The 23,988-nt window shown below is 41.5% G+C and overlaps 3 protein-coding genes across 3 annotated transcripts; 2 read left to right on the top strand and 1 right to left on the bottom strand.

Moving 5' to 3' along the window:
• Window positions 1–1,756: 1,756 nt before the first annotated feature.
• LCA5L (lebercilin LCA5 like) lies at window positions 1,757–11,007 on the top strand. Its single transcript, XM_057373984.1, has 7 exons — window positions 1,757–1,919; window positions 2,604–3,118; window positions 4,140–4,277; window positions 5,944–6,037; window positions 8,247–8,350; window positions 8,674–8,806; window positions 10,367–11,007. The coding sequence occupies exons 1-7, from the start codon at window positions 1,757–1,759 to the stop codon at window positions 11,005–11,007; spliced, it is 1,788 nt and encodes a 595-aa protein (XP_057229967.1).
• A 1,073-nt stretch (window positions 11,008–12,080) lies between these two features.
• On the bottom strand, window positions 12,081–17,958 carry GET1 (guided entry of tail-anchored proteins factor 1). Its single transcript, XM_057373980.1, has 5 exons — window positions 17,690–17,958; window positions 15,714–15,879; window positions 15,200–15,267; window positions 13,788–13,902; window positions 12,081–13,103 (listed from the first exon to the last, which is right to left on the bottom strand). Exons 1-5 carry the CDS (start codon window positions 17,777–17,779, stop codon window positions 13,030–13,032), a joined length of 513 nt encoding a protein of 170 aa, XP_057229963.1. The 5' UTR covers window positions 17,780–17,958; the 3' UTR covers window positions 12,081–13,029.
• A 61-nt stretch (window positions 17,959–18,019) lies between these two features.
• On the top strand, window positions 18,020–22,603 carry HMGN1 (high mobility group nucleosome binding domain 1). The gene is made up of 6 exons (XM_057373979.1): window positions 18,020–18,210; window positions 18,509–18,541; window positions 18,636–18,665; window positions 18,768–18,818; window positions 20,690–20,821; window positions 22,151–22,603. Exons 1-6 carry the CDS (start codon window positions 18,073–18,075, stop codon window positions 22,196–22,198), a joined length of 432 nt encoding a protein of 143 aa, XP_057229962.1. The 5' UTR covers window positions 18,020–18,072; the 3' UTR covers window positions 22,199–22,603.
• Window positions 22,604–23,988: the final 1,385 nt, after the last annotated feature.

The raw sequence follows: 23,988 nt of genomic DNA, 5'->3' as shown, positions 1-23,988 counted from the left end.
TTTTCAAGACAAATTCTCCTGGAGTTTGCCCATTCCAGCACAGCTTCAGCTACTGCCTTTTTAATTCTATTGCAATATCTTTCATTTAATTTCTCTGTTTCTTGTCCTTCACTTTTGGTTTTCCTGTCTTCTTCTCTACTTTATTTACTTCTCAACATCTGCTCTGGATGAGACCACACTTCTCATCAAAACAAATTAAGGCAGTAGTTTTAATTTAGGGTAATTTGCTTTAAAGCCAATTTGCCTAGAAAGTGTTGGCAGTGCCCAATCAACTTTAAACACAAATACAGATCTATGTACCAAGCTAGGCTTTGCTAATGCTCAAAATATGATTTCTCATCTCTTGCAGGTTATTGCACTGTCTCAGATTGTAGCTTCCTCAGTATTCCACAAGGAAAAATTGTTCATGCAAAGGAATTAAGAGTAATGAAACCATTTTGATTCAGACTAAAATGTTCTGAGCAATCCTGAATTACTATTTTTAATTTTCTTTGGGAGCTATGTGATTCCCCTCTCCCCTTTAAGAAATTTTATTTAATTTAATTTAAAATGGAATGCCAGCACAAAGCAAAAATGCCAACAAAGGATTTAGAAAGTCCTAAGTAAATAGTTTCATATTTTGTTAGAGAAGGGTACCTATTAAAATCCATGTGAACTGAAACATTATTTTAACCCCCCTCAAATTCCTTTCTGTGCTCCTTTTAGACCCTCAAAATATACAACTTACTCTACTTCTGGGTAAAATTCTTTGCCTATGAAATGGTCTGAGCAGTCTGTAGGGAAGGAGTGAAAAATAAGGAAAGTTTCTCCATTGCCTGTTCCAAGACTGAGTTTGAGAGTTGAAGCTTCTAATTGTTTCATTTTAGAAAATGAGGCACCATGTTTGAAGGGCATWAAAAAACCTTGCAGTTGATACATCAGAGGAGCAAGGAATAAATTTTTGATTAATCAGATGAACTTTGCCTGGATCCCCAGGAGCAGCCAATAAATTTTAAGGGAGCAAAGATTAATTTCTCCATGGCCCTATTGTTGCTATGAGGTGGACATGACTTTGCCACTTTCAAAAGCATTTATTTTCCTACTTTTCTATTTTTTCCCTCTTTTATGAAAAAAAAAAAAAAAAAAAAAAAAGTTGCATTATTTCTTTGGATCCAAACATTTAACCTCCTTTTTGTTTTAATCTCACTTTGGATTGTGTTTAGAACCTAAGTCCTTTCCAAAAATGTGTGTTAAGGCAAAACTTGCTTCTGTCTTCTCACCTGATGTGGATTGGAACAGGATAGAAAAAGAAATTGAATGGATTGAGCTATACCCAATCAGTAATTTTTACCAGAACAGCAGTGTTTAAGTAATTCTGCCAGGAGAATAAACTGATCCTTGTTTGTACTCTCCAGTAGCCTTAGTAAGGAAAATAAAAGAAAAAAAAGGGGGAAAAAAGGAAAAAAAAAAAAAAAANCAGTTATTCACAAAGAGAAAATTAGTTAGAATTATTTATATTATGGTAAATAAATGCTTTTTACAAGCATATTAAAATAGCTTTAAGTTCTCCTGGATCCTCTTCCTGTAGTATTAACATGGCAGCTAATGTAGGATTTATGCTCTTTTAAGGGATAAATTAATTTGGTGATCTGATTTGCTGTCTGATTCTTGAAAAAATTATTGTGACAAAATGATATTTTTATGACATGAAATACTATAAAATCACAGGTAGCATAGTGACCCATTAGAGAAGACACAAGTGAACATTCTCACAGAGATGATTCCAAGAATTTTGTCAATGGCTGACCCTGAAAGAGTCAAAGGAGGTAAAGCTTTAGAAACACCAGGAACCGAAGAGAAGGAAACACAGAAAAAGGACAAGGCAAAAAAGGAAAAAAAGAGATGTGGTCAGTGTYCCATTGTCCAAGGTGATAAAAAAGGTAAATTGTTTTCTGGTAACATGAGACTGTTAAAAATGTCATTGTTCCTTTTCTTTGGCATTTTTTGTCAATAATTAGGAAGACAGGGACAACAGTTTTTCAGTGAAAGGATATAATAAATTATGTTTCAAATACCAGGGRGAATCTCTCTCTCTTCCCCCCTCTCACTCATATTCTTTCACTGAAAATACTCTGTTGTTTGGTGTTTTTTTATCATGCACCTATTCAAGGTGTAGAATCTGATGGGTTGAATTTGGTTCATCAGATCGTGGCTACATTAGTGAAGTGCATGATTTACAGGGAGAAAATTGATTTCCATTGATTTATTTCCATTTATTTCCRTTGGCTGCTAGCTGTGGTCCACTGCAGCCACAGAAATACACAGAGATATAAAATATTTAATGCATTTATCTATGAAATATTTGAATCACACAATCCTRGAATGGTTTAGGCTGGAAGGGATCTTAATGATGATTTTGTTCCARCCCCCTGCCACAGGCAGGGAACCTTACCMTAGACCAGGGGAATTTTGGGACATTTTGTAAAGAAACCACAGTTATGTAGYTGGATGAGCACTTTAGGAGTAATAGTTAATTAGGAGTTTATGTGAGCAGAAAAGGCACACAGTGATTGACTTGTCTCAAATAATTGCTCTCTATCAATTTTTCTCTGATCTCTGTGCAGGAGGAAGAAAATTGCCAGCTGCCAAAACCCCCTGTTTGAATTCCTCATTTTTAACCCTGCAGAGTGGTGTGGTTTACCAGGACAAAAACGCCACGGCTCAGCGAATATCATCAGCGAGGCTCCACAAAATTAAAGAGCTGAAGAATGAAATCTTTGACTTGCAAAGAAAAATYGAAGCATCGAGCTTGGAAAACCAGGCTTTGAAGGAGCTCAACCGCCGGCACGCGAAGGCCATCGACAGATACAACAACGCCGAGAGCCACTTGCAGGAGCTTCTAGCAGGTCACCGGAATGAGTTGAAAGGTTTAAGAAAACTCTTGAAGATGTCTCAGGAGGCTGAGAAAAAGACAGCCAGGGAGCTCAAAAGAGTTGAAGCAGAGCTGCGGAAAACTAAAGGGGATTTGAAGACCTTGGCTGTGCTGTCAGAAGACAAAGCTCTTGCAGAGAGGGAGGAACTGAATCATAGATTGTCAGTTCTTAACAAAGTGTTGGAAGCAAAGGATGAGAGGATACTGGTAATGCCTGCATATTATTGCATTTGTGGATGTAGGACTGTAGAATATCTTAAATTGGGAGGGAAACACAAGGATCACTGAGCAAGAGAGGTTTTGGTGCAAGAATAGTGGAAAAATTTTGGCTGTCTGCTGTCACATGAATGATTCTGATATAATCCTGGATGCTGTTTAGTCCAGTGCTTTCTTGAGTGTAAGGAAGWTTAACAGGAGATAATTAATCTCCTTTTAATATCTCATGTCTCTTTACTCTCACTGAGCCTGGAACAAAAAAGACAGGGACACAGTTTTTAATACAAAACTGGAAGAGTGAAATTTCCGTTGTCCTCCAGGAATTAATTTACATTTTCTATCAGGTCTGTTATGCATAGAATTAAAAAAAAAAAAAAAAAAAAAAAAAAAAAAAAAAAAAAAAAAAAGAGCCAGGAAATCTTAAGAGAAATTGTAAATACTAACAGCTGAATTCAGATCCTTTAAAAAACTTTCTGTTTCCAGAAATCCTAGTGAGCAGCTATAAAAAGCTGGGGTTGGGCGTCCACCTTTCAGTTTTAGGAGCTAGAATTTCAGTGCATGGCACTGAGTTCTGAAGATAAAGAATTATCAATCAATTACCAAGTTTTCATTAACACTAAGCCTCCTTATTCTGCCACAGTTCATAGGTCTCTGTGTATAGAAAGCCTTAACATTTCTCAAAGGTGGTTGTATTTATTAACCCGTCAAAATGGTAATGTCATGTTTATGGTTGAATGCAAAAAGTTTTTATTTTGTTTAGTAAAATAGGTTTTAAACATCTTTTTTCTTCTTTTGAAAGTAATTTTTCAGGTACTTCATTATCATTTCATGTATTCTTTACAATATAATTTATCATATTGTTTATAATTAGGAGATAATAACTGTTATTAGATATAATTATGAGCTTAAATGTSCTTATATTAGTACTTATTTCTTAAATCTGTCAAGAAGTGAAATTTGTCAACTGTCACAATGAGTACATTTGTATGGTAAAATCTGCCACTTTTTTAAGAATCTGGAAAAGCAGCTGAAGCTGAACAACAGCATCTTCAATCATCAGCTGGCAAGYGAGAGTAAAAAACTTCTGGAAGCTGGGATAATCACAAAGAACTTGATCATGGAAATTAACTCGGTTCACCAAAAAATTAAGGTATTCCAGGTTTCTGTTTCTACAAGAATATTTAGATATTTAATGTTACCTATTCTTTTTGCTTCTTTTATATTATTTACTAATGGAATTTTGTTTCCTGCTTGATTTTGTGGTCTACTATGAAGCCAAAAATGTCATTATGGCATTATTGTAGGGTCTATTTGTTAGAAGTAGTTCAATAACAAATTGGAACAGAGATTAAGGCATCAGAATTGAMCAAAAATCCACATCAAGGTGTTACCATTTTGCTAGATCAGGGTCAAATATATTAATCTATTTAATTTAAATGAGCTCTGTTACAGAAATAAATCAAAATGAGGCAAATATTACAACATGCAAAACTAAAATTTAACAAAATTACTTATGGAAACTTTTCAAGAGTTTGTTCAAATTCCAGTTTGATTCTTAGACAATTTTTTTTGGGACAAATAGGTCAAGTTCCGCATTTTCTGTAATGCTTATAAAACATATAGGAAAACTAAATAGAAATAAACACAAAACTGCCAGGAATGGGATGTCATATGACTTGTAATGAAGAAAACCAGTACATATTCCAGAAAACCTGAAATCCCTTGTGGCTTTTTCATAATTCTGTTTGTAACACAGTTGAAATACACTTATTTATTTATTTCTGTGTCAAGGTGATCCCACTTTGAGGGGAGATCCCACTTTTAGGAGAGCTTTCCCTTCCTAAATGGAATCAAATGTCTGTGCAAGATGTTAAGGGGAGTTTTCCCAGCTATTATGAAGGGCAGAACAGGCAGTTCTGAGGATTTGTGGAGGTTTGGATTTCTGCACAGGGTGTTGTTTATCCCTCTTCCTTATGTAGCAGGTGCAGAAGTGTTCTCCTGGTACTTGGCAGTGCTATTTCCCTGTCAGAATCTGATCACCTCCTAGATGTAGAAATCTGGGAGATGGGAATAATTATCATCTCAGGAACACTAATATAAAACTGTCCCCAAATGCAAATTGCTCTAAAGTAGAGTTCTCACCTTAACACTTCTCTAAAATATTCTGTTTCCTCTATTTTCCACATTTCTCTGTGTGTCCAGGTCTCTGAACTTTCTATGTAGATCCACAAAGTTTTTTATTGTTTTACCACAAAGAAGACAAGACACAGTTATCAACCTTATTTCTGTGCCAGAACAGAGTTTTTTCTTACACATTTATAGTTTTGGGAACCTGTCTTATTTCAGATCATTCCAYTTTCATAATAACCTGTAATTTCCCCAAGTAAATGAAGCTCCTGTTTTTTCCCACTGAAAATTGGTGTGGTGAGAGTGCTACTGAGTTCTTTCTTCTGTGTTTAAGGAAGACTTTCATTGAGGAAAGAGGAATCTTGCAAAATGAATGTCAAAATGTGCCCTCTGGAGTTTGTGTCACCATCAGAGGAACAGGTTGTGAAACAACTGAGAGCATGAAAAGGGCGCTAAGTAAAGGAATTTTTAAAAAATTAACAAAAAACAGGAATTTAAGGAAAAAATATTTACACTGAAAAAAATGTAAATGACAAAGCCACCACATGGGCCTGGCAACACGTGAAATCCCTGATGAGCTTCACCCAGCATGGGAAAACTAAGTTGAYAAGAAGTAATTCTTAATTACTATTRAGAAGCTTATATACTATATTRCTATCAGAAGTTTAATAGTGTTTATTTCTCCTTAGGAAAAGGATCGGCAACTTTACATAAAGAATATTTATGCAAATCGGATGCCTAAGGCCCTGAGGGACAGAATTGATTGGATACCTAATGAMCAAAGTATGTCTTTAATTATCTTTTTTTTGTTGTTGTTTAGTTAAGTGACACYTCCACTGGTTTAGAACTGGGAGGCACATTCCAAATTAAATGGCAAAATAGTGCTTGTATATGGGCTGAAAAGGTTTAGAAAATTTAAAGGCTTGAATGATAGAAGAGAACAATACAAATCTAGTTCTATCAGGGAAGAAAGAGCTCTTTAGTAAAATGTATTTCTTTCACATGGATACTGAGACAGATATTGGGGAGAAATACATATTACACACAGTCTTTATCCAAAATTACAAGGGCAGCTGCCTGGAGTTGGATTCAGCTGATTAAAGCCAACCAATGCTGTTTAAGATTGTCTGCCTCAACTATACGCAGAATTTGGGATTGAATTATCTGAACATCGACTTCCCTGGGTGAAGCACTTCYTTAAAACACTGATCAGATATTCCTGCTCCTAAACTGAAGGAGAAATCAGGACTACCTTCACATGGGTATCAAAGTGCCCTTAGCAAACCTGTCCACTGGAAATATTGCACATGCCCACAGAATTCYTCAAATTATGGCAGCAGTACAAAATYKTAYCACATTCAATTGGTYATTTCTTTTCTCTTCATTGCCCTTRCAAACCCATTAACTCTGCCTTAGCCACCAGTGAACTACAGGGAAAAGACTGGTTATTCAGGGTGTTAAATTAAGAAAAAAACATATTCCTGGTTCTCATCCCAASTCGGACACATTTTTTATGAAGCTCTGAATCCCAGTTTTAGTTATACCACATAACAAGCACCTTTTTATTTTTTATTTTACTCACATGTGGCCTTGTACAGTATTGCTACTAAATTGTGGTACTTAAATCACTGTTTATTGTTTAAATTCTTCTTTCCCTTAAGTAAGATAAGGGGGCTTAGTTGGAGAGAGATGTGATATTTTGTAATGAAAAGCTTCCAAGCAAATTTGCTTGATCCTCTGGAATTTCTGGCTAATAAAGGATTCATTCTCTACCAGTTAATGGATTTGGAAACACAGAGCTGGAATTACTGAATATTTGTTTTCCTTTTCACTCTTGACTTGAATTTTTCTTCAGCAGATTTCTAAAAAGCTGCATCTTCAGGCCAGTATTTTCTGCTTGATGTTTGCRAAAGTTTTTAACCAGCAGGCAGGAAACTAAAACTGGAATTTGGGGTTGGGCTTTTTTAACACTGCTGATAAATGGCTGGAAGGAGGCTTCCTTAGRTGGTCAGAAAGCTCTGTGCAGGTGAATAAATGGATTCACTGGATGGAGCCATGAATTGCAGGAGCTGTTGCTGGGAGCGAAGCGCGGGCAGGGGGCAGGGCTCACCTGGGGGTGCAGCGCCCCCTAGTCCCGATCCCGGGGAACGCTCCGCTGCTCCCGGCTGGAAAAGCTCCTGGAGCAGCATTGGGCGAGCCCATTCCCCCCGCAGCATCTGAGCCATCCCAGACCGGTCACCAGCATCCCTTTCACCATCCAGCTGCGAACGCTGGCAGGCCACCACTTCTATGCATTTTATCCTTCGATTTCTGAGCTCAAAACTCCAATGTGGATATGGGTAARATCCCGTTTTTGCTGCATGGTGGTAGCAACTTTCTCAGCTGTTGTAGTCATGTCAAAATTATTCCAAAAATGAAGAAACAATATACTCATCCTCTCTATCTCATACCCAGCTATTTCTTTAAACATCTTATTCAATCACTTTATTGGAATCTCTTCCAAAGTGCATCAATTTTCAAACAGTGTTAAACATTTCCCATGATGAGTTGGGTTCCGTAAAGATCCAAATTTAGGAAACTGAACTTGGAGGCTTTATAGCAGACCCCTTAAATTTACATTAGAATGGGACCAAAAATTAAGCCCATGTGGGCTCTGGGAKATTCACACACTTGATTTGACATGTTCTACCTGAACAGGACTTTGTAGTATACTTTTATATATATTTATGTATATAAGCATGTTTAGGATGTACTGATATACAGATGAAAAGGCTCAAAAATCCAAGTAGCTGTTTCTGTCCAGTTTCAGCATTTATGGATTGGGCAGAACAAGTAATTTCTTTGTTAAAGAGCATTAAGGTATGCATTTAAAAAATGTTTAAATTCTTGTTCACATACCAGTATTGTCAGTGTTCAGAGATATCTTTTTTTTTAATATCAACAATTTAATTCCAGAAACTACTGTGTTGTTAATGCTTGTYGTATTCAACAGGTCTGAGAGTAGACAGATCAGTACAAGTAGATAAAGAGAGTTTTAGAGAACTGCTGCTGTCACAGCACCAGGAGACAGAAAAAGATCCAATCCAGCTAAAAAAGGTGGGAAAGATCTGGATCCAAATCCAAYCCCCTGTTTAAACTCTTGGCTAAGGTGTATCTTATTCTCTAAGTTGTAGTAATATGCCTGGATAGCCTGATCCATCATCTTAACTCCCTAGGATGTGGATTTTCATGAATGTAATTACAGTACAGAAAAAAATGCTGTGATGCAAAATAAGAATGGAACAGCAATAGAAATTACTAATTACTTATTACAAATAGAAATTACTAATCTTTTCACAAGTATCGCATTGTCTGTGTCCTTCTAAAAGGCACTAAAAAAGCACTCCCTCGTTAATTTTACCTCTAATTGCCAATTGTAGGAGAAAAAATCTTCAGAAGATAAGGGTGGAGAAGCTAAAGCAAAGGAAGTATGCTCAGATGCCCAGTGTAAAAAAGAAAAGCAACCAGCCAAGAAAATACCAATACCAGAAACTTCTACCAGGACACACCAAGGTACGTTTAACATTTCTCCTAGAAAATCACCTGATCTTCACAAATTACCAGAAGTCCTGGTATTTTATGTGGGTCTGATAGCCATTAACTGGCACCTGGCTGACAGRAACTAGTTCCAAATGATGTATGAAATGTCACTGAAATCACAGGGTTGGAAAATGCAGCTGCTGGTGGTGCTGCACTGACAGCAGAGCAGCTCTGCAGGATGTGGCATCTCCATCCTGCTCTTCTTCCAAAAGCACTCCCTGGTCAGGTTGGTATAAATTTAGTGTTCTGTCTGTCAGAGGATAATTAACAGTTGTTAATCCACACTAATCAAACACTGATCTCAAAGTGATTGCTGGGAATCTTCATCACAGTTGATGTGAATATGTATTTCCATGGCTGGGAAAGGAAAAGATGGCAGGGCTGGGAGCACCTCCTCATTACAGTGATCCCTGTAAAGAGATTTTATTTTAGCCATTGACTGTGTCCTCATGGAAAAGTTACATGCAAGGGATTCATCAGTAAACATCTTTATTCTGAAGAAATCCTGMAAAAAAGAGGAAAGAAAAAGCCAGTGTTGTTCCCTCTTCAGAGGTTTTCTTTGTGGAAATAACCTTCTTATTGACATTAAGTCTTATAGGATGAACAAAAGTCTGAGTGCCATAATTCCACATGTCACAAGTGGCAGGAGATCTAAAAGTCAGAGGTTTACACAGGTGAAATAGGATGCCAGGTCACATCCTGGAGCCTGTAACCTGGGATATGTTAACTCCTGAGGTTTGTACTCTGCKTTTTAGCTTCCAGCCTTTCCAGAGGCCCCCAGAYAGTCAAAGTCAGCATTTGTCTTGGRAATGGCCTTTTAAAACTGACAGGAAACACAGATCCTGTGATGTTCCCTGTGAATCTGTGCCTGAAAATCTAGGAAATCTGAGTTTCTCTCACTGATATCAAACTTTTATTGAATCCTTGCTTGGCTTTTTTAGTTCCTGCAACTTCCTATTACTCCTWTAAGCTTGGATTATGTCTCATTTTGGGGGTATTCTGTGAGTCTCTCCAGAGCACAGGACCCCATTACAACTTGTCCCCTACACAGAAAAATGGCATTACTGTCCACACATTCCTTTTCCTACTGAGTGGAGCCACCTCATCTCCAGGTGAGAGAGTTGCTGTATGTTCTGCTCCACACAAGCAACTCTGTTGTGAATTAAGGGAAAAGAAATCCTGTGSATCTCTAAGTTCCACTTAAAAGCCAGAAAGTGACAATTAAAAGTTCARATCTCACCTGGTTTCTCTGTTGCATTGTACATTACTTTTCTGGCACTCTATTTAGCCATTACTGTACATAATGGCAGCTAAATTCATTTAATTAAATTCAACATCATGAAAAAAGTAAAAATAGATATTAACCTGGGTTCAATGCAGAATGATCTTGCTTCCATCTTGCCCCAYGCTGTTTTATTTATTATAAATGGTATTTGAAATGCCATCAATAATAACAACTGAAGCAGTGATGTGATACTTGCTCTCATTAAAGCTTTGTAACTCTCTATGTTCTTAAACCCCACAATATTTCAGAGGGCAAACTACTGATGGAAGAACACATTGTTTCAGAATTCATGAAAGAAATGGAAAAACAGACAGAAGTTCTTAAACAGGAGTTGAAAAATCTGTTGAAAACTGAACAAAAAGCCCAAAGYGACAGAGCAAAAGACAACAATCAAGAGGGAGGTTCAGGGGAAGAAGCTGAAAAAGAAGYGAAAAAAACAGATGAGCAGCAAAAAACGAAAATCAGGAGTGAAAATGCAATGCCAGACAAWGACCCTGCTAGGCCGAAAAAAAAATACAGCTTCTCAGAAACCACTGAGAACTTGCATCAGGGGCTTCACACATCACCTGCCAAATCCAAAGCAGGCGATCTGTGCAGCCAGAAACAGGCAGACCAGAGCAGCAGCGACCCCACTGTATCCAGAGGGAAAATTTCTTTTGGGGTCTATGAACCATCTTTTGGTCAAGTTCCCCTGGCCAGGCAGAAGGATGGAGCCTCTGGAGCGCAGAGCTGCAGCCACCAGACACTTGCTGAGAGGAGAAAATACCTGCTGAAAGAGCTCTTTGGAGAGGACTCTTGGCAAGAAGACAACCCTTCGAGTTGCAGCACCAGAGGAATGGAGAGAAGTGAGGGATGCAGGGTGGCACAAAGCAAATTCCAAACTCCGTGATGGGTTCACTGTTAAACAAACTCCTGAGAAWACACAAATTATTTCTGTTAAGCACATCAGCTTACTTTTACAAATTTTAAACAGATTGTTAAAAACCAAATGTTTTCTCTTCATTAAATGTTTATTCAATCTTACAAGCACTGGCAATTTCTCTACATGATTTTTTCCAAAACAGCCGCAAAAGAATGTTCTGTGCTTGGTGTGTGTCCATGAAATTGCGTAGTACTGAGTTCCTGAACATTTTTACCTGTTATCAGGTAAAAGTTAGTCCTTGTTTGGAAATTCCAGGTTTTTGCATTCCCAAGCATTAAAATTGGGAAGCTGAGTGGTTGTCAGCTTGCTGACATCAGCACCCTGCTTTCATAAGGTTCGCTATTGGTTGAGGACCAACAATGCAATAAAAGAAAACACTTTCTTAGTTCCTTCACTCCCTAAACAGCTTACAGAATTCACCCCTAATAAAAATAATTTGCTCTTGCATTGTTTTCATGAGCATTAGAAACCTCTAAAGCCTCATTCTTTCCCACTGTTAGAACTTATCAAAGCAGTTTGCCTGGTAACTTCCCCAGCTGACATCCAGAGATGAATGTGCAAGAGGAAAGCATTGTTTTGGAGAAGTCAGGCATAGCCAGTCCCCAAAAAGCCTTTAAAAATCCTGTGTTTAAGGTTATGTAAGAGAGGGGAGGAGGATTGTGTTTTGTTCCTCGCAGTAATTAATGAAACACTCGTTAAATTGATGTGAAGTTTGGAAAAATTAGGAGTGTTCTGTTAATTTTAAAAGGCAGTAGCACTTTAAAAAACTGCAAAATTACACTGCAAAAGCTTTTAAAAATGGTAAAGACATTCAGAGTTGAACCTGCTTGTAGCAATGTTTTAAAGGTTTAGAAAATAATTGAGTCTGGCTGATTCCAACAGTATTTCCTTACGCACAGACACGGGGGGCTGTTTTGAGTTGGATTTTGATGAGTTTGGCCTTTGTTTTGTCATTTTGGGTTTGTTTGTTTGTTTGGGGTTTTTTGGAGTTTGTGGCGTGTTTTTTAAGCAAACTGCAGTTAACATTAAAAAAGAAATCAGAAAACCTGATGTGGGTTGAAAAGCTTTATTTCCTTAATAAAATCACATTTATAGAATAACATTCAATTCCATTTTCTTTCCTTGGTATTTTTTTCATGTTGGCTAAATGCAATGCCTAATATAAAATTCCATTTTTTAAATTAACATTAAAACAAACAAACAAACAAACAAAACATTTAATCCATATATACACAAAACATAACACAACCTTTTGAACTGGTTTTTAAAGGCAGTGCTAATTTTGGAGGGGTCATGCCCCCCTCCTTCCTGCAGGGAGAAAAAGGCCTTGGAATAACAGAACAGATCATTCCTCTGTGGGAATTMCAGAGTGGGAAGCTAAATCTGCATCACCTCTGCAGGAACAGCACTGTMTCCTGCTTTACTGACAGGAGCCTGCCTTTGGCAGCTGAAGGAGCCTCTTAAAGAGATAAAATATTGATTAAACATATCTATTTTCTTTTGGACAGACACAGAATATTCCAATTATGGGGTAAAAAAATCACAAGAAAACTTTGTTTTGCCCTCAGCCAACCAAACCACCTCCCTCTGCCCTCTTGAACCACCAAACAGGATCCYACCTTGGGGTGAAACTACCACATTTTACAGCAAAGAAACTCCCAAATTCCTAATGCCAGTGCATTTCCAATTTAAAACCATAAATCCAACACTTKTAGATGTTGGTGACAACAGGCCATGACAAAACCTTATGGTTCTGCCATGAGCAGACCCAAAATGAAGTTCTATATCCAGCAATGCTGTTCTTTCCTAACTGAAAGACAAACTCTGGAAAGAGAAATCAAAAGGAAARCTGACTGATATCCAAATGGAGTAACAAGGATTGTCTCAAACCTCRTCCCATGAAAGACAATTGTCCCTTTTCTTTTAAATTAATTTAAAAGAGTGACAATGCAAATGCAGTTGAKGACTCTGTGGATTACTGGGATTCCTTCAGCTGAAAGGGTGCAGCAGGATAGCTACAACTTTATTGCAGACCACGAGCCAGCAGGTAATTCCCACACCTCCTGGAAGAGAGAGAGAAGCCACAAAGTTGTTGGATCAATAATCCTGGGGCACCCGTGCAGCTGAAAACAACATTAGAAGTATAAAAAAGGAAACTCMGAATTCATGAGGCCAACAGGAACATCTCTTTATGTGCAAAAGGGTCTCTTCAAAAGTGGAGAGATAACTTCATGCTGGTCCCAAAAAATAGGGATTGTCCTGGGAAAAGAGTACCAAATACACAAATAGGGACTGAAATGTGGTGAGTGCACCCCACAGCTAAAATCATCTGCSATAGACCCAAGAGAAAATATCTGAAGTTAAAAGCCTGGCAAGTCACAGAATACTTTGCTTGAAGCTAAATTCAGGATTTGAGAGAGGTAAGAAGTAAATTTCTCCGAAATCGAAATCAGTTGTTTTGTAAGTCCACAGCTACTCCTAGCATGTGAAGGAACTCCCTTTTGGGTGATTCTCTGATTTTCTAATTTAAATCTCCTCCAGGGTCTATTCAATACAGCCAAGGGCAATGATCTGTTTGTGTGGAAATAAAAATGACAAAATTTCATGATCAGTTCAGAAAACAAGAACTGAGCACACAGGGAAGAGCTGCTYAAATATTTTAACTCCTCCCTGTGCTCTGGGAGCCAGAGAAGCMGTTGCAGTTAATCCATGGATGTTCTGGGGTTTGGGAATGTCCTTTTCCTTACCTGCCACTCCTGTAGGGAAGGCCACCAGGCGCTCTAAGGGCGCCAACCATTTGCTTGGAAGCACCGTGACTGGCTCTGAATAGTACTTCCAGATCAGAGAGATCATCAGGGCAGCCTGGAATGGACATTTTTATTAGTTTGGGTAACAATACACATCAAAGTACATTCCCAGTGCTATTTAGAAACAGTAAACAATGAATTATAATGGAAGGGAAATGTTTCTTTGCTAYTTATCTTGCTCTTCAGCAAATTCCAAATATTCTTAAATTCAGTATGACCTTAAATTTATACACAATATTAGTAGGTAGCAGTGAAAACTYGGAAAATACTGACCCTGGTTCCAACCCAGCAGAGTCAAACACATTCACATCACTTGTAAAATTCTGATTACTCTTTTAAGCTTTAATTTTTGCCTGCCAAGGATCCAATTCACTTTAACAGTACCCTAAGGAAATCTTCAGGCTGACCACTGTCATCCTTGTTAGCAGAAAATTCCCTGGCATCAAGTCAGAACTACATAGACAATCTGATGAGGCACCATGGGGAAAAGAGTGGCAGCTGTAGGTGGATATTTGCATCCTCAGCAGAAATATATTTTGTTTTCAAAATCAGAGATATATTTACATGTAGCAGAACTTCTGTGGATTTGGTGCCATACATAAAAGAAACCCAGTGACTGAAGAGCTGAGACAAACTCCTACTTTGTCACCCCAAAAACAGAAAGAAAAAGCTGAGATGAAACTCAAAACTCCTATCCTCAATTACCAAATTTCATCAGCAGCATCTCCCTTCCATTTCCAGAAAATCTTCATGTTTGACAAGCTCTGTGTCATTGGAATCACAGGATGGTTTGGGCTGGAAGGGACCTTAAAGATCATCCAGTGCYACCTCCTGCCATGGCAGGGACACCTCCACTGTCCCAGGCTGCTCCCAGCCCCAATGTCCAGCCTGGCCTTGGGCACTCAAAGGGATCCAGGGGCAGCCACAGCTTCTCTGGGCACCCTGTGCCAGGGCCTGCCCACCCTCCCAGGGAACAATTCCTGCCCAATATCCCATCTGGCCCTGCCCTCTGGCACTGGGAAGCCATTCCCTGGCTCCTGTCCCTGCAGCCCTTGCAAATTGTCTCTCTCCATGGTTCTTGTGGGCTCCTTCAGGCYCTGCAAGGCCACAMTGAGCTCAGCCCAAAGCTTCTCCTGTCCAGGCTGAACAATCCCAGCTCTCCCAGCCTTTCCTCCCAGCACAGCTGCTCCATCCCTCTGACCATCCTGCTGCCTCCTCTGGGCTCTCTCCAGCAGCTCCACATCCTTCCTGAGCTGGGGGAACCCTGAGCCATTGGCCAATAAACCAGGAGAGAACTGCAACACTACTGAGGATTTGGGTTAAGCTGTATCCACAACAAAGTATTTACTTACCTGCAGTATGTAGAATACAATATTAATAACCCACTTTATTTTGGCTAATTGGGCAGTTCGTGCTTTCACTGTTAAAGAAAAAAAATAGTTTAGTTACTTAAAATAGTGTATTATAATTATATAAATTTAGTAATTCTTTARTATTTCCCTCTTCCAGGCAGGACATTACACTGTTTAAAAATCTCTTTCCAAAGGACTTATACCTATATTAAAAATACCCTTCTGCAATAAACTGCCACACTGTAATTTCTTTCTTGACTTACTCAAAACTTGATTCAATGATAAGCATCACTGTGAAAAAATAAATAATTACCCAAGAAATTCCTGGAAAGAAAAAAACAAGCTCTCCAAATACTTTAAAGAAGTAAAAAAAAAAAAAAACTGTAAGGTAACACTGAAAATAGGTAAGATGGGGAAGGAAAGTTTGAAGGATAAAACTGAACAAATTCTTCTGTTTTTCAGAAACAGAAAATGTTTTTTCCAGTTGGAAAAGGGAGCAGACATGGAACTGTACCGTGTGTTTTGAGCTTGTCAGTCATTTTGTTAATCTTTCTTTCCAGCCGGGCATATCTGGCAAACTCATCCATCATACTGATGGTGGCAAGCTCCTGCTTCATGGTCTGGATCTCAGCTCTCATCTCRGATTCCTGCTCTGCATCCTTCTGTAACAGTCTGAATATCTAAGAAGTGAAGAAAACCATCAGTTGTTGATCTAGAACTGCACTGATTTGCTTTAATGTGTATAAAGTTTGATCTCAAAAGCCTTCCATGAAAAGAGCCTGTTTGCTGAGATGCAGGGAATCCTTGAAAMACAAGGGAACAAGTGACAAGACAAGAGGAAACAGCCTCAGCCTCAACTCAATGATCTTGAAGGCCTTCTCCAACCTAAATGATTCTGTGGTCACTCCCATTTCCAGCTCCAGCAGCCACATATTCCAATGTTTTCTCCCCTTCTTTTACTTTCCTGATTTCTTTTCTTGAAGCACCACCTGCTTGTTAGTTCATGAACTCGATTTGCCAAAAACTGAGGGCACAAAGGACACAAAATCTTTTTCTTGCTGTTCCTTAGCAAATCTTTCCAACTTTCCCAAGAACATGTAATTTGTTCCCTGTGGATGCTGTTCTCAGGCCAGCAGTCAGTGAGAGCATTAACCAAAATGAACCAAAGCAAAAAGCTGAGCAGAGATCTTCATAGAATCATAGARTATCCTGAGTCGCAAGGGACCCACCAARATCATCAAATTCCAGCTCCTGTCCCTGCYCAGCCCCCCAGCAATCCCAGCCTGTGCATCCCTGGCAGCGCTGTCCAAACGCTCCTGGAGCTCTGGCAGCCTCGGGGCYGTGCCCGTTCCCTGRGKAGCCTGGGCAGTGCCAGCACCCTCTGGGGACAGAAGAACCTTTCCCTGCTCTCCAGCCTGAGCCTGCCCTGGCCYAGCTYCAGCCGCTCCCTGGCTCTGTCTCTGTCCCAGGGAGCCCCTGCACTGCCCCYCAGGAGGAGCTGCARACCCCAGTCTCAGTCTCCTCCGGGATGAACAAACCAACCCCCCTCAGCCTCACCTCATATGGCTCTTGCATCACTCATCTCCAGTAACACCAAGTTCAGCTTCCCACATTGATGAGGGTAATTTAGGTTTTGAAGGATTTCTGCCCATTATTAAACAGTGCACACTGATCTCTATGCCAGTGCCATGGAAGAGGAAAGTGATGGGGATTTCAGCATCTTTGTACACAGACACAGAGTTTATTTGTCCTTAATTCCATTATCCACACTTCCACAGGAATGCTTCAGATCAGAACACAGGCATGCTGATTAGCGATTGAGACTTAAGGTTTACTCTTACAATGGCTCAACTCCTTAATCTCYGTATCCACTAATCTCCCATCTCAACAATGGGGATGTCCATCTGTTGAAAACATGCAAGACTGAGCAAAGCTGTCCTTTATATTCCCGAAAACTGAGAAGCTGTGGATGCTSCATCCCAGGAGGTGTCCAAGGCTGGGCTGGATGGGGTTCTGGTTAACMAGGCCTAGTGGAAGGTTCCCTGCCCSTACCAGGGGRTGGAACTGGATGACYTTTAAGGTCTCTTCCAGCCCAAACCATTCCATGATTCCGTGATCCATCCTAAGGGCTCAGGAGCATCATTTAACACACCGAYTCTCCTCCCCCAGATCTCGACTTCAACGCCCGCTGTAACGGGGACTTCGGGAGGGACTTCGGGAGCCACCCGGCCCCGGGGCTGGGTCCCACCACCTCCAGCGTGAGCATCTCTTCTCCCAAGGCCAAGAGCAGGACCAGAGCCTGCCCGTCAGAGCCGGGGGTGCGGAAGGGACAGCGGGAGCCGTCCCGAACCRGCACCGCTCCCCGCGCAGTTCCCCCATCGCTCAGCTGCCGGAGACATCCCCCCCGACCCGGGATCCCCTCCGGTCCGCGCCCCCCTCCCGCTTCCCCCTCCCCGCCGGGCGCGGGGCGGGCGCGGTGCCATCACTCACGATGGAGGAGCAGGAGGGCAGGAGGATCTTGAGCGCGTTGCAGAGGAACACGGCGCTGAGCACCAGCAGCCAGGCGCCGCTTTCCGCCATCGAGGCCGCCAGCGGCAGTAGCGGGCCCGGGGATCGGGATGGGGATCGGGATGGGATCGGGATGGGGATGGGATCGGGATGGGGATGGGGACCGGACCGGACCGGGCCCGGGCGGAGCGGCGCGAGCGCCCGTGCGAGGGGACGCGGGGACACGCGCACCACGTGACCCGCGCTGGCCAATGAGGAGGCGGTGCGCTCGGCGGGAGGCGGAGCGCGCCCGGCCCCGCCCCGCGCGCCGCTCCCCCCGCGCCAATCCGGCTGGATCCTGTTGCGGCGCCGCTGGCGCTGCTGGGATGGGGAGGGGGGAGAGGCTTCCCTGCGCAGCCTGGCTTTGGCTCGCAGGCAGCCGCAGCAGCGCTCGCAGCAGCCGCGCACAGGGAGCCGCAGCCGCGGGGGTCGCGGCCGGGAGCCTCGAGATGCCGAAGAGGAAGGTGAAGGCGGGCGGCAGCGAGCGGAGCCGCCGGGAGAAGACGGGYGGGGGCGTGCGGAGACGGGGCTCGGGGGGCAGCGGCCGCGCCGAGGGCTCCGCGGCCGCGGGCGGTACAGGGGGCCGGCGCYCTTTCCTTGTGCCGGGCGGCTCCGCGGGTCGGGGAGGGGGCTGGGGGGTGTGCGAGGCTCGGGGGGGCTCGGCGGGACTCGCGGTCCGGCAGCGGCGGCGGGAAGGGGCGGGCGGGGGGCGGTGAGAGGCCGGTCCCGCCCCGCTCCACTGACGCGCCGTGTGTGTTGCAGGTGACGGTGGCGGACGGGGACGCCCCCGAGGAGGTAAGGAGCGGGCAGGGCAGGCGGGGCTGGCCGCGGCCCCGACCCGCCCGCCCCTCACGTCCTTCTGTGTCTGTCTCTCTCTCCCCTCCTGCAGCCCAAGCGGCGATCGGCGCGGCTCTCCGCGGTAAGTGCCGAGCGGCGGGGCCCTGCCGGGATGGGCGGGGAGCCGTGTCCGGGAGGGATTACCGAGCGCTGGATGCCCGCCTGATCTTTTCTCTCTCCTCAGAAACCCGCGCCTGCCAAAGCAGAGCCGAAACCTAAAAAGTTACCGGCAAAGGTGAGAGTGAATTGGAAAAGTGGAGGGAGTGGTGGTGGCGCCCGGGGGTATCCCGCGCTGTGACCTCCGCGCACTTTGTTGGAATGGTTTTATTCCTTGTGGGAACACTCACTTGGCTGAAGTATTGTTTTAATGTGCTTTTGCCAGTGTTTACAGGTACATTCCATCACTGTGTGTAGATCCTTGTTAAGCTCCGGGCATTGCATGGAAATGTGGGCACGGATCCATGCGTGGTAGATTGTGGTTTGGTACTGGGTGGAACTATTTGACTGTCAAAGCAACTGAGCATTAGGACATCAGGAGGAATTTCTTCACAGAAAGGCTTGCCAAGGGCTGGAATGAACAGGGAGGTGGTGGAGTCACCATCCCTGGAGGTGTTCAGGGAACGGGTGGATTTGTTTGATTGCTCTGCTCTGGTTGACAGGGTGGCACTCAGTTAAAGTTGGACTCCARTATCTTGGAGGTCTTTTCCCAAACRGAATGGTTCCGTGACTCTGAAGAGGATTGTACTTCATCACTGTAACAAGAGGGGATAAATATACATGCATTTGAAATCAGCATGTTGGGACAGGGGGAAAAGAAAACATATTAGCCACTTGAAACTATTTGAGTTCCCATTCATGTGGTCAAGCTTTCAGGCATTTATGTGTGTGTGTGTGTGTGTGTGTGTGTGTGAGAGAGAGAGAGAGAAAGTGTTGGCTTGTGTAATCTTTAAATTTTTCAGCACAGCCTTCACAGTGCCAATAACTGAGGTGTAAAATTCTCTGGGTTTTGAGAGAATTGAAATTGGTTGTGTGTCTGTTGGCTTGCTACTGTGTGTCTGTTGTTAAAGTGTACCTTTGTCATCATAAACTTTTCTTGGTGATTTCTGAATTAAGAGCTTGGGGATGACCTAATTGTGGCCTTTCAGTATCTGAAGGGAGTTAATAAGAAAAATGGAGAGAGACAATTTCCAAGGGATGGAGGAACAGGAGCCAGGAAATGGCTTCCCAGTGCCAGAGGGCAGGGCCAGATGGGATATTGGGCAGGAATTGTTCCCTGGGAGGGTGGGCAGACCCTGGCACAGGGTGCCCAGAGAAGCTGTGGCTGCCCCTGGRTCCCTTTGAGTGCCCAAGGCCAGGCTGGACATTGGGGCTGGGAGCAGCCTGGGACAGTGGGAGGTGTCCCTGCCATGGCAGGGGTGGCACTGGATGGGCTTTACTGTCCCTTCCAATCCAACCCACTTTGTAATTCTCTGRTAYCAGATAATCTAATGCAGAGCTCTGCTTTGCAGACTTTCTGATGTTTTCATTGTATTAATCCTGTTGAGCAGTTACTGATGAGGAATGCACCTTCATTCCAATGGTTTGAGTATCAGTGYGTTCCCACTCTTAATGCTGTAAGCTTAAAGAATTTGGGGAAGCTTTCCAATGCTACTGAGTTATAATTTCCTTTTTTTTTTGCAGTGTCAGTGATGCATCTACACTTACTGCTGCTCACTGATGTTGCTTAACACGGTTTTCTGCTTATAACTATTTTAAGCTATTAATTAACAGTCATAACCCTTTTTTTCAAAACCCCCTTTTTTTCATCAACTTGGACGCTTTTCAAAATTTTCCTCACAATGTTATTTCTAGTTGGAAGTAGTTTGCTTATTATGAAGTTACTTGGTGGACTTTTTTAGTAACTATTACTGAAGAAAAATAAATATTGATGAAGTACAGAGATCAATGTGTTGCAATTATGTAATTCTGAAATAATTTGTAAATAGGGAGATCAGGGGTTGTTGGTAGTTTAGTATATCCATCTTGGTTTTCTGTGCCTTTTATTAATTTTATAGTTTTCCTGGTAGGTCATAACAATTTATTTACTGGAAATGTATTTCATTGTAGGATAAATCTGAGGACAAGAARACTCAGTCAAAGGGGAAGAAAGGGCCCAAAGGAAAACAGACAGAAGAGACCAACCAAGAACAGACAAAGGACAACCTGCCTGCAGAAAATGGGGAAGCTAAAACTGAGGAGGTGAAGTTTGGAGAGCTGGGTGTGGGTTTTAGCCTGCCTTTGCTGTTACTRAGATTTTCTTGCTACAAAAGATTTTTGACAAATACTCTTTTTCTTGAGGATGGAAAGAATTTTCACTGAAAACCCAGAGTTGAAATAATGATCAAAGTTGAGGTAACATTCACAGACACTGCTGGGAGAAGGGACAGGTTGGTGCAGGAATGAAGTACAACTATGAATGAGTTGTTCTTGTTGGAGAAGTGACTGTGCCAGGTCAGTCTTGGCTGCACCACAGTGCCAAAGTGGTCCTGTGGGTGAACTTTTTGGAGATGACTTAGAACATCCTCGTAACTCTGTATTATTTTTCTGGAATGCAGACATAATTGAATTACAAATTTAGGACAAGATCTCTAGGGAAAAACAGTGCTTGTTACTAGGGCAGCTGCTAAAAACTCGATGAAACACATAGTAACAGGCCTAGAACTGGTCTTGGGTACCTGTGATAGTGAATATCTCACTCATTTTCAKTTCAGTAGGATATTTTGTTTTTACGTAGATGACTGGGTTTGGTGGGCAAGGAAGGTACAGGATGATAATTCAGTGAACAAGATGATCTACTCTGGGGTAACAGTTTGCAAACTTATAGTGTGAAAAAATTGTGCTATGAGTTCTTCAGTTGATAAAATTTTTGGCATTGTTACAGTCACACAATTTGTTCTTTTAATTTGTGCTTGTAGTACATCAGCAATGAAACCAAATTTGGCAGCATTCTCATCTGGGGTCTCTTTACTTCACTGGTGCAGAGATTCTGTAAATTTGCTACGAATGGATGATGATTTCTGGGGCTCATCTTAAGTCTGAAGTTGTGGGGGTCCCATCACACAAAATTTTGGGTGTAGTATACTGAAGTCTAGAAGAGGAAGAGGTAGAGTCTGTCCTGTTGGATGTTACTGTTTCCTGTTTCCAAGTCTTAAAACAGGGTTAAGATTTGAGAATAAACTTCAGTGCCACACAAAGCAAAGGCATGAAGCACGTCTCCTGTGTATTTCTAAACACCCCATATGGAGCCGTTGTAGCTGTGTAAAAGCTAAAGCTTCTCCTGTCATAAAGGCAGTAATTCCAATTAAAGTCTTTTGCAGTGTGTGTTTAGTAACAAATCAACATCCTGCAATCCATAAATTGGATTTCATTGGATGGATCCAAGGAGCCTTTTTTGTTATTTAGGTCACAATCAAGAGAAATCCGCAGGAAAGTCAGGGTTGTCCTGTGTGTCATTTTGTGCATTAAAACACTCTTAAGTCTGAGCCATCAAAAACTTCTTACATTGAAGTATTTTTCTTCCCTTTCCAGACCCCAGCACCTGATGCAGCTGCAGAGAAAGAAGTGAAGTCTGAGTGACACCTGGTCCCCCATCTGTAACTGGTGGTCCTTAAACCTTTCTTCTTGTACAATTCAGAGGAATATTTTTATCRACTATTTTGTAAATGCAAGTTTTTTAGTAGTTCTAGAAAACACATTTTTAAAAAGGAGAGAATCCCARCTCAACCCATTTTTTTACATATTTAGATAAGTGTAAATGCTTTTTTWAAAGTGGTAAAATCATGTACTGGTTGTCTGTTTTCTATGAAACCAGAAATTAGTGGTGTGTTAATTTTAAGGAGAGGTTTTGAGGCTTTGATTAGGCCTCATGTTCCACAGTCTCTGAGGGACAGTTTTCTATGCCGTAACAGGAAGCATAACACAGATCAGACTTTGGAATTTGTAATGATGTGTTGAGAATGTCTTAACATTTTAGTTATTTATCTTTATCTATGGTTGTACCATCAGTAGAATTGCTTRTCTAATAAAACTGCTCCCTAGTGTTGGATTTCTTGCTGAGTGATGTACATCAGTGACAAAGTTATTTTTGGTAGTTGCAACTTTATTTTTTTTCCAAGAACTTTGTAGCTGTGATGCAAAAGATTGGAAACTTTTATTTTGTATTTTTAAATACTGTCTAAGTAAAAGTTTCTGCTTGGCAAATGGAACTTGTTATGTCAGTATTTGAGATACTGGAACTTCACATCTAGTTTTAAAAGACAGCTTGTCTACAAAGAGTGAGTGAAAAATATTTGAAATAGTGCTAGGAAAAACAAACAATTAGTTTTTAGATGGAAAAAAGTTCTAAAACCAATTGTAAAATTGTTGATAGTGTTTGTGATCACCAAACAAAAGCCAAATAAACTTTGATTATGAAAGGATTTTCTGCAGCTCCTTCATTGACTGTAACAATTCAATCTAAGTGGTGTGGTTTGGATTTCTAACTGTCCTTCAGGGTGTTAAAAATGTACTTTTTAAGAGATGGGTGGTAATTCAGGGAGTGGAGAATTGGAGTGTTAATCTAAACTTGCAATTGGAAAGCTGAAAGCTTTGTGCTGCTATTTGCTTTTTGAAAAAGTCAATTATTAGTTAGYGTCAGATGCCAGCAAGACAACTGTCACCTTGTCATGGGAGGAGCCAAGATCAAACAGTAACGTTTGTTCTTTTCTTTTTTTTCCTCACCCCAGAACTTGTTTATGCTCTTAAGTAACACCTGCACACCCAATATCTRCTTCCTGTTCATTTTTAGTGCCTTTTTCAGATTGCTCTAGCRGTTTCTAAAAAAAAAAAAARMMCTATAGTTTCRCCTCTAACTTGCTTTCTTAATAATTTCATTTCAGAAAGTATCATTTTTACCTCTTCAATATTTAAGCAATTCAAATTTTCCATAGGAAGTCTTCCAACCTTAGACCACAACTTGCTCCTGGTCCATTCCATCACAGGCATGTTCCTCWGAGCACACATGACTTTGGCTCTAAGTTCTTGGAAATTTCAAAACTGGAAATTTATGCYACTTTTCTAACTCCCCCCAACATCCCCTTCCAGGTACCATACTTGTTGGTTTAATTTAATAGTAACAGTGTAGCTCCATATTATTTTACTCTCTAAATTTGGCAAGCTAGACCCCTGATTAAATACAGTGATCTTCCAGGTAAATATCCCCAAGTAACCACTCTTCCGCGCTTTTACAGAAAGCCTGTTTTTCATGTGTTTTGGTGCGAACCCATGGACTTTCAGCATTTCCCAAACATCTATTACCCATTGCTTAATTTACTGTAACTTGTCCCTGATGTTACTCAGTCCTGTGTGGTACCAGATGTATTTGCTCT

The sequence above is a fragment of the Malurus melanocephalus genome, unplaced genomic scaffold, assembly GCF_030028575.1.
Source record: "Malurus melanocephalus ecotype Western Australia unplaced genomic scaffold, MMel_1.1 scaffold_212, whole genome shotgun sequence".
NCBI lineage: Eukaryota > Metazoa > Chordata > Aves > Passeriformes > Maluridae > Malurus > Malurus melanocephalus.
This window is presented reverse-complemented; position numbering and strand designations above follow the sequence as displayed.